Source organism: Rhinopithecus bieti, unplaced genomic scaffold (genome assembly GCF_001698545.2).
Source record: "Rhinopithecus bieti isolate Rb0 unplaced genomic scaffold, ASM169854v2 scaffold_24952, whole genome shotgun sequence".
Taxonomy (NCBI): Eukaryota; Metazoa; Chordata; class Mammalia; order Primates; family Cercopithecidae; genus Rhinopithecus; species Rhinopithecus bieti.
This window is the reverse complement of record NW_016811371.1, coordinates 376,720-391,285: the sequence shown is the minus strand read 5'-3', so window position 1 is coordinate 391,285 and position 14,566 is coordinate 376,720. Positions and strand designations below refer to the sequence as shown.

Here is a 14,566-nt window from a genome sequence, read left to right as displayed (position 1 = left end):
TCTTTTGAAAAATAACATATGACAACAGAAATAACAAAGATAGCTGCAGATGAAAAAAACACCACACAGGTATGGAAAATATCTCAGGAAATCAACCTACTGGAACCGTTGTTAACCAGTGTAAGAAAGAAACATTCAAATTAGAGAACTCTAAGAAGGTGTGACATCTCTGAGCATGTAGAATGAATACTTGCGGCGTTCCCAACAGGTCAGGTTGTAACTAGGCTACCTCTCCAGACCGCACTAGGGCTGTTATGCTGCAAGGTTTTCCAACCAGAATTTTTACCTTATGTTGCTCAAGTTTCCGTTGTATCGTGTTTGCTGTTTCCTCGTGGACCTGCTGAATGGTTATTTCCTCTCTCAGGGCCACCTCCGCTCTGTACAGCCAGGCACCTATGGTGCCCAGAGGTGCAGGAAGAGATTTATCAAGCTGTATATGCCAGTCAAAGAGCTAAAATTTAAAAAACAGAAAAGTAAAATATCTTTAATACAGATGACAATTTATAAAATTACCCCCAAATAATACTAAAGCATACATAAAGCTTTAAGTTAATGATTTCAGGCTAAGTTAATAAATATCAAATAAGTAAATGTCTGTGTTCTGAGTTTGATACTTTAGGGATGGGGAGAAAATTACAGTTACAAGCAAATTTTGAGGAAACTCAAAATACATCTTAAACATGGAAGATTATTAGAAGTGTAAGCAATTTTCCTCTTACAGGAGTAGCATAAAGCACCCACTGACTTTCAGTGTGGCTTTTGCTGAAAGGGAAGGGATCAGGTTTGCTGACATGCTTGGAGGATGCAGCAGTTATACACCTGGCTGATGTGTATCTTGGTCTTCGGAATGAGAATCCCATTAAAACCTCCCACATGATCAGAACAAGTCCAGAAAAATGAGGGTTATCTAAGCAGCTCTAGACAAAGATGGATTTAAAAGATTCTTTCTATAATCCTATGATTGTCTACCCTTCTCTCCATCTCTTTCATCTTACCCAATTCTCAGACACATTGCCTAGCTTACTGGAATGCCAGGTGGGATGAGTGCAGGTGCTTAGGAACTAGTCTATTCTTTAATGGAGTCACTAGAAAAAAATGAGACTATCAAAAAAAAATTTGGCTGGTTGCAGTGGCTCACTCTCGTAATCCCAGAAATTTGGGAAGCCAAGATGGGTGAGATGCTTGAACCCAGGAGGTTAAGACCAGCCTGGGCAATACAGTGAGATCTCATCTCCACAAAAAAAAAAAAAAAAAAAAATTTAGCCAAGCATGGTGGTAGGTACATGCCTGTGGTCCCAGATACTCGGGTGGCTGAGGTAGGAGGATTGCCTGAGTCGAGGAGGTTGAAGCTGCAGTGAGCTGTGATTGTGCCACTACACTTTAGCCTGGGTGACAGAGCAAGGCATTATCTCAAAAACAAAATAAAAAAAAAATAAAGAACATACGGTAAGTTCAAGACAAATATTCTTATTAGTGATAGAAGAGTTCCAGGGGCTTGAAATCTTGGTATTTAAGCATTAAGAATATGAATATGAAAGATACTGAGCAGTTTTCTTTCAGATTAGTGATCAATCAGATAAAAAGAGATGCTTGAATTAAAGAATATAAAACTGTATGTCAATACAGGAAGGTCATTAACTTTGATGAAACATGGTTTTGGAATACGAGGAGTTGCTGTGGTTCCGTTCTGGAGAATCTGCTACAAGACGAGAGAGTCACCTCTTCTAAACCACCCAGAAGGAAGTTGTGTAAAGTGTGAAGTGATTCAGATGGTCTCAAGATTTTAATCTATCATCGAGTCAATGGCTGATATCACATACACGGAAGCCAAAGCAAGAAAATAGCTGTTAAACCAAAGACTTCCATTAACTTACAGGAAAACCAGACAAGGAGGCAAAGATTCTCCCCTAGTTAAGTCTTTCTAGCCTCAGACAGAGGCAGTAGAACCTGTTGTCATATCACTGTGTAGAAACAGATGATGAAAAATATTCTTTTCTGAATTTATTAAACCCCAATACAACTAATTGTGGAAGAACTTACCCTGGAGGTCACTCTATCCCAAGACTGTTTTACCAATGCTTGGTCAAGTGACAATTTACCATCTCTATGTAATGGTTGTATTAAATGTTCAATCTGTTTCCTCTTCATTTCGTATTGAACTCTGAAGTGCTTAAATGACTAAAAGAGGAAAAACAGCAACAGTATGGCAATGAGTCAAAAACAGCAAAAGCAAAGGAAAGCACATTTCCTAAATAACAACCTTTTCTATTTGGATAACACTCGATATATGTTACTGATAATAATAATGATAGTTATGCTACTAATAGCAGCTGTCATTTATCAAGCCCTGACATAGCTTGACCCTGTGCTAAGTGCTTTCTGCATATTATCTTCTCTGGTTCTCCCCATCACCCTACAACATAGACATGCATTATTATCCTGAAGCCCAGAAATGACTTACCAAGGACAAGTAGTAGAGGTAGGACTAAAGCCTAGGATTTCTCATTTCTAGTAAAGTAATTTATGTACCAGTATACGTTTGTCAGGAAATCATAGTAAACAGGAGTATAAATCTTAGCTAATAATCAAGATAGTTGCTTTATTTCAAGTACCAAACAATTTACAAACAGAAATTGCATATAGGGAAACAATGCAGAATTAAAGCTGTCTAGATTTGTGTTTAAGTAAGCCTGCATAAAGAGGTTTACTTTAGGGGACCATGCTTATATGATAATCCTTTGCTTTAATTTCATGGTATTAAAATATTAAGCATGTCACAGTACAGTTGACATCAATTTATTATATGTAGACTTAACTATAAGCTTAATGCTAACATTAAAACAATTTTTAAAGTTTTATGTTTTACATTAATTAAATTAACGCATCCTAAAGTGTGACTCCAAATCTAAACACAAAATTAAAATATAATTAAAATGTGCAGTTATGTTACAGAACAGGAGGATGGCCCCACAAAAGTTCGCAGATAACAAAACTAAAAGAATTTCAAAATTATAAACAAACATGTAAATTCACATGAAGAACACTGGGGGGAGATAGTGAACTACAATTTTACCTACAAGTTTTTCTTCCATTTTCTCTGAATGGAAATTTAAAAATACCGAAACATAGGCTGGGCACGGTGGCTCACGCCTGTAACCCCAGCACTTTCGGAGATCAAGGCGAGCGGATCACGAGGTCAAGAGATTGAGACCATCCTGGCCAACATGGTGAAATCCCGTCTCTATTAAAAACACAAAAATGAGCTGAGGGTAGTGGCACATGCCTGTAGTTCCAGCTACTCAGGAGGCTGAGGCAGGAGAATCGCTTGAACCCCGGAGGCGGAGGTTGCAGTGAGCTGAGATCACGATCATGCCACCCACTGCACTCCAGTTTGGCGACAGAGTGAGACTCTGTCTAAGAAAATATATAAAATTTAAAAAAATAAAATAAATAAAAAATAAAAATAAACCAAAACATAAAATCAACTTTTAAATTTTATTCCACAGGATTCTGAGTGAAAAAACTGGAAAATACAGCATTTACTATAGATTGAAAGAGATTTAAAATGCTGATTACGTAATGTAAAGATGAAATGAAATTTTCCCTAAATTCAGATTTCAGGTAGTCTCTAAATCCATTTTTAAGAGACTAGTGATCACCTTTGGACTGAAAGGAGTGTTTCTGTTTTATGCTTTTCTAAGCCTTTATTTCCCTCATGAACTAGCATCTGTGTAACAGGTAGCTTTATAACTTGGGATTTATTTTTTGATAATTGATGCCAAATCTAAACCTCATCAGTCGACTAAATAAGTATATTCACTCTGTTCTTGCAATTCTTTTCTCCATTTACTGGCTTAATCATTTTTTAATGGATCTCAGCCCAGAAAATTTTATTTTTGGGAAAAAAGCTCACATTGAATTTCAAAGCAAAAGAGTACATGCATATCAACCACATATTTATTGCTTTGCTAAGTTGGACAAATATAATATTGATGCTACCATCTATCTGAATTCAGGCATATCTTAAAGATACGATTACACAAAATCACTAATGCCATAGATAAATCTTTTGTCTACCATGTTGAAGTTCTCACATTATTTGACCTTTTTCTGTAGCAGACATGACTGAAATATGATGGTGAGAATATATTACAGAATATACTATACTTAATTTTGCCACTAAAATGGAGTGATGTTTGACATTGGAAAAAATGATAATGCTGCATCAAAGAAATCAAAATTTTTATTAATTTTTATTTTTTCTTCAACTTTTGTTTTAAGTTCTAGGGTACATGTCCAGGAAGATTTGTTACATAGGTAATCATGTGCCGTAGTGGTTTGCTGCATGGATCAACCCATCACCTAGGTACTAAGCCCAGCCCAGGAAGAATTAGCTATTCTTCCTGATGCTCTACTTCTCCCACTCCCCCACGGGCCCCAGTGTGTGTTGTTTCTCCATGTGTCCATGTGTTCTCATCGTTCAGCTCCCATTTATAAGTGAGAACACACAGGGTTTGGTTTTCTGCTCCTGCATTAGTTTGCTGAGGATAATGACTTCCAGTTCCATCCATGTCCCTGCAAAGGGCATGATCTTGTTCCTTTATATGGCAGCCTAGTCTTCCATGGTGTATACGTACCACATTTTATTTCTCAAGTCTACATTGATGGGCATTTGGGTTGATTCTGTGTCTTTGCTATTGAAATCACACTTTTTAAATGGGAACAAACTGTGTTTTGTGTCTTGGAAATGAAAATCGGAAGCAGAAGTCCAATTAACGACACTGTAGTCAGACTGGGGAAAAACATTAACCCTGAGCTCAACTTGAATGCAATGGTGTTGAACTAGGCAGGTCGCAGCTGAAACTGATCCCTTTAATGGACCTCCAATACTCACGTTGCAATCCTTTATTAAAGTCAGCTTATTTTATACTAATTTTCAATTTGACTCAACTCTTTGTTTTGGTAGATTTTGTGTTAGATGACATCTACAAGATCATGAGTTCTATAAACACAAAGACTCCGCATTTGTTTTCCAAGTCATCTATAAGACCGAGTTATGGGAAAGTGATGAAGCCTCAGTGCTCCATATATAGTGTGGATACAATGCAACTTAAGACTATCTACATACGTCAGAAACACAATTATGAAATTATATGCAAACTTAGGGTAATGAATGTTAGGTCTTTAAAGACTTTTTCCCATTAACGTAATTTGAAGCATTAAACAGAAATCAAATGACATATATAAATCTTAGTCAAAAGTAGCTTCTGAAAAATTCAAAAAGCTTTTCCATACATTACCTGATATTTATCCTGTAAATTTGATTCCACCATCTGTGCTCTTGTCAAATCTCTCTCAAATTGTTCTATCCAAACTTTCATTTCCTTCAAAATTAGCCTGTCTTCTCTCTGGAAACAGGGAGACATTATAATTTTATTAGTATCTGTGCATTTAATTGCTGATTAATACCTGACTGATTCTAGAAGAGATTTAATATTTAGTAAGTCCCAACTGTCTCTGAAAATTTTCTTTCTCCTCACCCCACCCCTTTAGGACAGTAAGAAGCAAAAGTTAACTCTAGAAAAATATCTTAGTTATCTTACTGAATAATGAAATTAACTAACTCCATTTGTTTTTGCCAAGTAATGCTAATTTAATAAAGAAAATGTGCCCAGGAGGGAATTTCCTAAGTACACAAATAATAAGAGTCATAGTTGGAGTAGAAACACAGTCCTGGGAGTTGCTTCCTAACCCAAGGCCATTGGTACCCCAGAGGACAGTTCTAGATGGGGTTCATTTTGACTGAATTTGAGGAGTTACACCCAAAATACCATTGGGTGACTTGTCCATATTACTATTTAAACTGATATTAGGTACTACAATCTCCACGTGGACAGAAAACACATTTATCTGGTTCAATACGGTATTCCCAGACCCTGGGAACATAATACCTATTAGAGATGTACCAAGTTATTTGGTGAATACATGTATCCAGGTCACTACTCATCTCAAAAATGAAACATAAAATTGGGATTTTCATACTTATTTTCACAAATGATGACAAGCGCCATTATATAATAGCATTGATTTAGTGAAAATATCCTAATTTTCCATCAAGATGTAGCGTCTCATAAGAATGTCAAGTATTCAGAACCATACTGAACATGGTTTTTCGGCATTTACAAAACAGCTTTCAACTTCAGCATCTCACTTGCTGCTGACAGTGCTGTGACACAGGTAAAATGACTGTCCCCCTTGGCAGGTGATGTTTCAGAGTGGAAAGAATGCCATTTATGGAGACAGGCCAAACTGGTTTCAAATTCTGGCTCTACCATGCATTAGCTCTGTGAGCTTGGTGTGTGTGTGTGTGTTTTTTTCTTAATCTCTCTACTGTTGTACTACAGGACGTACTAAAGGGTGTGTTGAATCATCATGTGCACCTTTTCAATGGTTTTGGTGAGAATTAGAGGTAATCTGTGTAGCATGTCTAGTACCGAGGTTGTCACATTCTCATGATCCATGCCTTCTCTCACTTTCTTGTCTTGCAAAAGCAGTCGTCTTCTGCCTAAACACTTACCACATTTTCCCCTGGATAATGCCTTTTTCAGAACTTGGCTCAGGCACAACCTACTCTAGGAAGCTTTTTCTAACCCAGAAGTCTGAGTGAGGGTATCTGTCTCCTATGCCAGTGGTTCTCACACTTAGTACACACTAGAATCATCTGAGGGGTTTAGAAAAACACAAATTGCTGGGCAGCACCCACAGAGTTTCTGGCTAAGCAGATGTAGAGTAGACCCAAAAATCCGTATGTCTAAGTTCCCAGGTGAATCTGATGCTGCTGGTCAAGGAACCATATATTGAGAACACTTCTCTATGATCCTGTTACACAACCTCAGCACTAATATTCACCCAAATGCATTTGGGTGATACTCAGCCCTCTGTGTCCTTAGATTCAATCAACAGCAGATTGAAAATATTCAGAAAATAATAAAAATAACAATACAGCAATAAAGATAATACAAACAAAATACAACACAGTATAACAACTATTTATTTATTTATGTATTATTATTATTTTTGAGACGGAGTCTCTCTCTGTCATGCAGGCTGGAGTACAGTGGCTGGATCTCAGCTCACTGCAAGCTCCGCCCCCCGGGTTTACGCCATTCTCCTGCCTCAGCCTCCCGAGTAGCTGGGACTACAGGCACCTTCCACCTTGCCCAGCTAGTTTTTTGTATTTTTTTAGTAGAGACGGGGTTTCATCGTGTTAGCCAGAATGGTCTCGATCTCCTGACCTCATGATCCGCCCGTCTCGGCCTCCCAAAGTGCTGGGATTATAGGCTTGAGCCACCGCGCCTGGCCAACAACTATTTAAATAGCATTTACATTGTGTTAGGTATTATACATAATCTAGAGATTAAAGTATATGGGAGGATATGTGTAAGTTAAATGCAAAGACTATGCTATTTTATATCAGGAACCTGAGCATCATGATTTTTGCTGTCTTGGGGGAGTCCTGGAACCAATCACTTGTGAATATCTAGGGACAACTGTACAAAATCCTTGTCAGGCCTCTGAGCCCAAGCCTGCACGTGTACATTCAGATGGCCGAGGCAACTGAAGAACCACAAAAGAAGTGAAAATGGCTGGTTCCTGCCTTAACTGATGACATTTGATGATTGTGATTTGTTCCTGCCCCACCCTAACTGACCAACTGACCTTGTGAAATTCCTACTTCTGGACAATGAATCTCAGAAGCTCCCTACTGAGCACCTTGTAACCCCCGCCCCTGCCCGCAAGAGAAAAACCCCCTTTGACTGCAGTTTTCCACTACCCACCCAAATCCTATAAAACTGCTCCACCCCATCTCCCTTTGCTGACTCCTTTTTTGTACTCAGTCTGCCTGCACCCAGGGGATTAAAAAGCTTTATTGCTCACACAAAGTCTGTTTGGTGGTCTCTTCACACGGATGCACATGACATTTGGTGCTGAAGACACAGGACAGCGGGACTCCTTCGGGAGACGGGTCCCCTGTCCTCACCCTCACTCTGTAAGGAGATCCACCTATGACCTCGGGTCCTCAGGCCAGCCCAAGGAACATCTCACCAATTTCAAATCGGGTAAGTGGTCTTTTCACTACCTTCTCCAGCCTCTCTCGCTACCTTTCAATCTCCCTGTCCTTCCAATTCCAGTTGTTTTTCCTCTCTAGTAGAGACAAAGGAGACACATTTTATCTGTGGAGACAAGACTCCGGTGTGGGTTACAGACTCGGGAAGACAGGCTTCCCTTGGTGTTTAATCACTGCGGGGACACCTGCCTGTTTATTCACCCACATTCCACTGGTGTCTGATCACCACAGGGATGCCTGCCTTGGTCATTCACCCACATTCCCTCGGTGGCAAGTCAATTGCAGGGATGCCTGCTTTGGCTGCTCACCCACATTACAGCCCAGGGCTGCTCACCACCCACTTCTCTGTGTCTCTACCTTTCACTTTACACTTACCTCCTTCACTATGGGCAAGCTTCCACCCTCCATTCCCCCTTCTTCTCCCTTAGCCTGTGTTCTCAAGAACTTAAAACCTCTTCATCTCACACCTGACCTAAAACCTAAATGCCTTATTTTCTTCTGCAACAACGCTTGGCCCCAGTACAAACTTGACAATGGTTCTAAATGGCCAGAAAACAGCACTTTTGAGTTCTCCATCTTACAAGACCTGGATGATTTTTGTCGAAAAATGGGCAAATGATCTGAGGTGCCTGACGTCCAGGCATTCTTTTACACATCAGTCCCTCCCTAGTTTATGCTCCCAGTGCAACTCATCTCAAATCTTTCTTCTTTCTCTCCTGTCTGTTCCTTCAGCCTCCACCCCAAGCTCTGAGTCCTTTGAATCCTCCTTTTCTATGGACCCATCTGACCTCTCCCCTCCTCCCCAGGCTGCTCCTCACCAGGCTGAGCCAGGTCCCAATTCTTCCTCAGCCTCCGCTCCCCCACCCTATAATCCTTCGATCACCTCCCCTCCTCATACCCACTCTGGCTTACAGTTTTGTTCCACAACTAGCCCTCCCCCACCTGCCCAACAATTTCCTCTTACAAAGGTGGCTGGGGGTCAAGGCATAGTCAAGGTTAACCCTCCCTTTTTTTTTTTATCTGACCTCTCCCAAATCAGTTAGTGTTTAGGCTCTTTTTCACCAAATATAAAACCCCAGCCCAGTTCATGGCCTGCTTTGCAGCAACCCTTAGACACTTTACTGCCCTAGACCCAGAGGGTCCAGAAGGCCGTCCTATTCTCAATATGCATTTTATTACCCAACCCACTCCCAACATTAGAAAAGCTTCAAAATTAGATTCCAGCCCTCAAACCCCACAACAGGACTTAATTAACCTCACCATCAAGGTGTACAATAATACAGAGAGCCAAGCAGCAGTGTGTTTCTGAGTTGCAATTACTTGCCTTCAGTGTAAGAGAAACCCCAGTCACATTTCCAGTACGCAAGAACTTCAAAACACCTAAACCACAGTGGCCAGGTGTTCCTCCAGGACCTTCTCCCCCAGGATCCTTGCTTCAAGTGCCGGAAATCTGGCCACTGGACCAAGGAATGCCCACAGCCCAGGATTCCTCCTAAGCTGTGTCCATCTGTGCAGGAACCCACTGGAAATTGGACTGTCCAACTTGCCTGGCAGCCACTCCCAGAGCCCCTGGAACTCTGGCCCAAGACTCTCTGACTGACTCCTTCCCAGATCTTCTCAGCTTAGCGGCTGAAGACTGACACAGCCCAATCACCTTGGAAGCCTCCTGGACCATCACAGATGCTTTAGGTAACTCTTACAGTGGAGGGTAAGTCCGTACCCTTCTTAATCAATACGAAGGCTACCCACTCCACATTGCCTTCTTTTCAAGGGCCAGTTTACCTTGCCACCATAACTGTTGTGGGTATTGATGGCCAGGTTGCTAGACCTCTTAAAACTCCCCCAGTCTGGTGTCAACTTGGAAAACATTGTTTAATGCACTCTTTTTTAGTTATCCCCACCTGCCCAGTTCCCTTATTAGGTTGAGACATTTTAACTAAATTATCTGCTTCTCTGACTATTCCTGGGCTACAGCCACATCTCATTGCCACCCTTTCCCCTGTTCAAAACCTCCTTCGTGTCTTCCTCTTGTATCCCCCTACCTTAACACACAAGTATGGGACACCTCTACTCCCTCCCTGGCAACCTATCACATGCCCATCACTACCCCATTAGAACCTAATCACCCTTACCCTGCTCAACACCTTTGAGAGGACTAAAGCCTGTCTAGGATCTTCACCTTATCAACAAAATTGTTTTGCCTATCCACCACATGGTGCCAAACCCATATACTCTCCTATCCTCAATACCTCCCTCCACAACCCATTATTCTGTTCTGGATTTCAAAGATGCTTTCTTTATTATTCCTTTACACCCTTCATCCCAGTCTCTCTTTGCTTTCATTTGGACTGAACGTGACACCCATCAGTCTCAGCAACTTACCTGGGCTGTACTGCTGAAGGCTTCAGGGACAGCTTCCATTACTTCAGTCAAGCCCTTTCTCATACTTTACTTTCTGTCCATCTGCTTCTCACTTTATTCAATATTTTGACGACCTTCTACTTTATAGCCCCTCCTACAAATCTTCCCAACAGGATGCCCTCCTGTTCCTCCAACATCTATTCTCAAAAGGATATTGCAACTCCCCCGCCAAAGCCCAAATTTCTTCCTCATCCATTACCTATCTCAGCATAATTCTTCATAGAAACATACATGCTCTCCCTGCTGATTGTGTCTGGCTAATCTCCCAAACCCCAGCCCCTTCTACAAAGCAACAACTCCTTTCCTTCCTAGGCATAGTTACGTACTTTCATCTTTGGATATCTGGTTTTGCCATCCTGACTAAACCATTATATAAACTCACAAAAGGAAACCCAGCTGACCCCGTAGATCCTAAATCCTTTCCCCACTCCTCTTTCTCTTCCTTAAAAACAGCCCCAGAAGCTGCTCCCACACTAGCTCTCCCTAACTCATCCCAACCCTTTTCATTATACTCAGCCAAAGTACAGGGCTATGTGGCTGGAATTCTTACACAAGAGCAGGGACCATGCCCTGTAACCTTTCTGTCCAAACAACTTGACCTCACAGTTCTGAGCTGGCCCTCATATCTGTATGCAGTGGCAGCTGCCACTTAAATACTTTTAGAGGCCCTCAAAATCACAAGCTATGCTCCACTTACAATCTACAGTTCCCATAACTTTCAAAATCTATTTTCCTCCTCACACCTGATGGCGTATACTTTCTGCGCCCCAGTTCCTTCAACGGTACTCACTATTTGTTGAGTCTCCCACAGTTACCATTGTTCCTGGCCTGGACTTCAATCTGGCCTCCCACATTATTCCTGATACCACACCTGACCCCCATGACTGTATCTCTCTGATCCACCTGGTATTCACTCCATTTCCCCATATTTCCTTCTTTCCTGTTCCTCATCCTGATCACACTTGATTTATTGATGGCAGTTCCACCAGGCCTAATCACCACTCACCAGCAAAGGCAGGCTATTCTATAGTATCTTCCACACCTATCATTGAGGCTACTGCTCTGCCCCCCTCCACTACCTCTCAGCAAGCTGAACTCATTGCCTTAACTCAGGCCCTCACTCTTGCAAAGGGACTACACATCAATATTTATACTGACTCTAAATATGCCTTCCATATCCTGCACCACCATGCTGTTATATGGGCAGAAAGAGGTTTCCTCACTACACAAGGGTCCTCTATCATTAATGCCTCTTTAATAAAACTCTTCTCAAGGCTGCTTTACTTCCAAAAGAAGCTGGAATCCTTCACTGCAAAGGCCATCAAAAGGCCTCAGACCCCATTGTTCAAGGCAACAATTATGCTGATAAGACAGCTAAAGAAGCAGCCGGTATTCCTACTTCTGTCCCTCACGGCCAGTTTTCTCCTTCTCATCAGTCACTCCTACTTACTCTCCCACTGAAGTTTCCACCTATCGATCCCTCCCCACTCAAGGCAAATGGTTCCTGGACCAAGGAAAATTCCTCCTTCCAGCCTTACAGGCTCATTCCATTCTATCGTCCTTTCATAACCTCTTCCATGTAGGTTACAAGCCACTAGCCCGCCTCTTAGAACCTCTCATTTCCTTTCCATCGTGGAAATCTATCCTCAAGGAAATTACTTCTCAGTGTTCCATTTGCTATTCTACCACTCCTCAGGAATTTCTCAGGCCCCCTCCCTTCCCTACACATCAAACTCGGGGGTTTGCCCCTGCCCAGGACTGGCAAATTGACTTTACCCACATGCCCCAAGTCAGGAAACTAAAATACCTCTTGGTCTGGGTAGACACTTTCACTGGATGGGTAGAGGCCTTTCCCTCAGGGTCTGAGAAGGCCACCGTGGTCATCTCCTCCTTTCTGTTGACATAATTTCTCGATTTAGCCTTCCCCTCTATCCAGTTGTTCCATCAATGCCCATTACAAACTCTAATGGCTGCTGCCCTAGCTGGATCCCTAGTGTTAGACATTAGTTCTAAATTTCTTTTCAAAGAATCAATATGTCAGTAGGTTCAATTCTTTGCCTTCTACTTTTAAACTTAACTTCCTCATAAAGCAACCTTTTTCGATTACCTGCTCCACCTTGACTCATTTCAATGACCTGCTCCACTCTCACTCATTCTGATTACCTGCTCCACCCTGACTCATTCTGATTATTTGCTCCATCCTGACTCGTTCTGATTACCTGCTCTGTAACCATTTTTCCCGCCAAACTACTCACCCTGTCACTCTCTTTAAATTAGCCAGTCGAAATTAGTTTAGCCTGTACGGTCTAACCCTAGCCAATAGGGGAATGACACAGCAGCAGGGGCCACAGTGCATCAGGGATAAGAACCCCTTCCCCTCCTTTGTCCGAGTGTGCACTCACCATCGCTCCATCTGTAAGGGCACACCCTTCTATATAAGTACCTTGCCTTGCTGAGAATTAAAAAGAAAATTTTATATTTGAGTGCTATTTCTTTTGCGGCACAGAAACTTTATCTATAAGTCTGGGTACAAGACATCTCTTTTAGTACTCCTTCTCATCTTTTCACTTTGCATTTCCAGTTTTGCCTTGTACAAGTTCTCTTCTTCCTCTGTGGCTCCTCTACCTACATGTGTCTACCTGCTAATTGGACAGGCACTTGCACACTAGTTTTCCTTACTGCCAAAATTCAATTTGTAAATAGGACTGAACAGCTTCCTCTTCCCCTCATGACGCCAACATTTGACCACTATTTTGTTTTATTTTTCTTATTAATATAAGAAGACAGGAATAGGCCTAGACTTACTGCTGAAAAGGAGAATTCTGTCTATTTTAGATGAAGAGTGTTGTTTTACCTAAATCAATCTGGCCTGGTATATGACAACATAAAACAACTCAAGGATAGAGTCCAAAACTCGCCAACCAAGCAAATAATTATGCTGAACCCCCTTGGACCCTCTCTAACTGGATGTCCTGGGTCCTCCCAATTCTTAGTCCTTTAATACCTCTTTTTCTCCTTCTCTTATTCAGACCTTGTGTCTTCTGTTTAGTTTCTCAACTCATACAAAACCACATCCAGGCCATCACCAATCATTCTATATGACAAATCTTCCTTCTAACAACTCCACAATATCACCCCTTCCCCCAAAATGTTTCTTTAATTTAATCTCTACCACTCTAAGTTCCCATGCCATCCCTAATCCCACTCAAAGCAGCCCTGAGAAACAACCACCAAAAATTTTCACCACCCCAATACTTCACCACTATTTTGTTTTGCTTTTCTTATTAATATAAGAAGACAGGAATGTCAGGCCTCTGAGTCCAAGCCTGCACATAGACATCCAGATGACCTGAGACAACTGAAGAACAACAAAAGAAGTAAAAATGGCTGGTTCCTGCCTTAACTGATGACATGCCACCACTGTGGTTTGTTCCTGCCCCACCCAAACTGATCAATTGACCTTGTGAAATTCTTTATCCTGGACAATGAATCTCGGAAGCTCCCCACTGAGCACCTTGTAACCCCCACTCCTGTCCATAAGAGAAAAACCCCCTTTGACCGCAATTTTCCACTACCCACCCAAATCCTATAAAACTGCTCCACCCCGTCTCCCTTTGCTGACTCCTTTTTTGTATGCAGTCTGCCTGCACCCAGGTGATTAAAAAGCTTTATTGCTCACACAAAGCCTGTTTGGTGGACTCTTCACATGGATGCGTTTGACACTCCTTAGGTATCTTTTTAATCTCCCTCATCTAACACAGTGTCTGGCACTCAGAATCATTCAATATATGATTGCAGAATAAGAGATGAGTTAGAAACATAGTTAAAAGCAGAAAGAGAAGATGGCCGGATAGGAACAGCTCCAGTCTCCAACTCCCAGCGCGAGCGACACAGAAGACCGGTGATTTCTGCATTTTCAACTGAGGTACTGGGGTCATCTCACTAGGGAGTGCCGGACAATCGGTGCTGGTCAGCTGCTGCAGCCTGACCAGCGAGAGCTGAAGCAGGGCGAGGCAT

At 41.7% G+C, this 14,566-nt stretch overlaps 1 protein-coding gene across 1 annotated transcript in view; it reads right to left on the bottom strand.

Annotated features, from left to right (window-relative positions):
• LOC108543340 (nesprin-1) overlaps window positions 1–14,566 on the bottom strand; it is a 259,529-nt gene that overhangs the window by 92,027 nt on the left and 152,936 nt on the right. The window contains exons 10-12 of the mRNA XM_017893773.1: window positions 5,301–5,408; window positions 2,041–2,178; window positions 287–451 (exon numbers count right to left, since the gene is read on the bottom strand). Coding sequence (XP_017749262.1) covers window positions 287–451; window positions 2,041–2,178; window positions 5,301–5,408 — 411 coding nt within the window. The remainder of the gene's footprint in view (window positions 1–286; window positions 452–2,040; window positions 2,179–5,300; window positions 5,409–14,566) is intronic.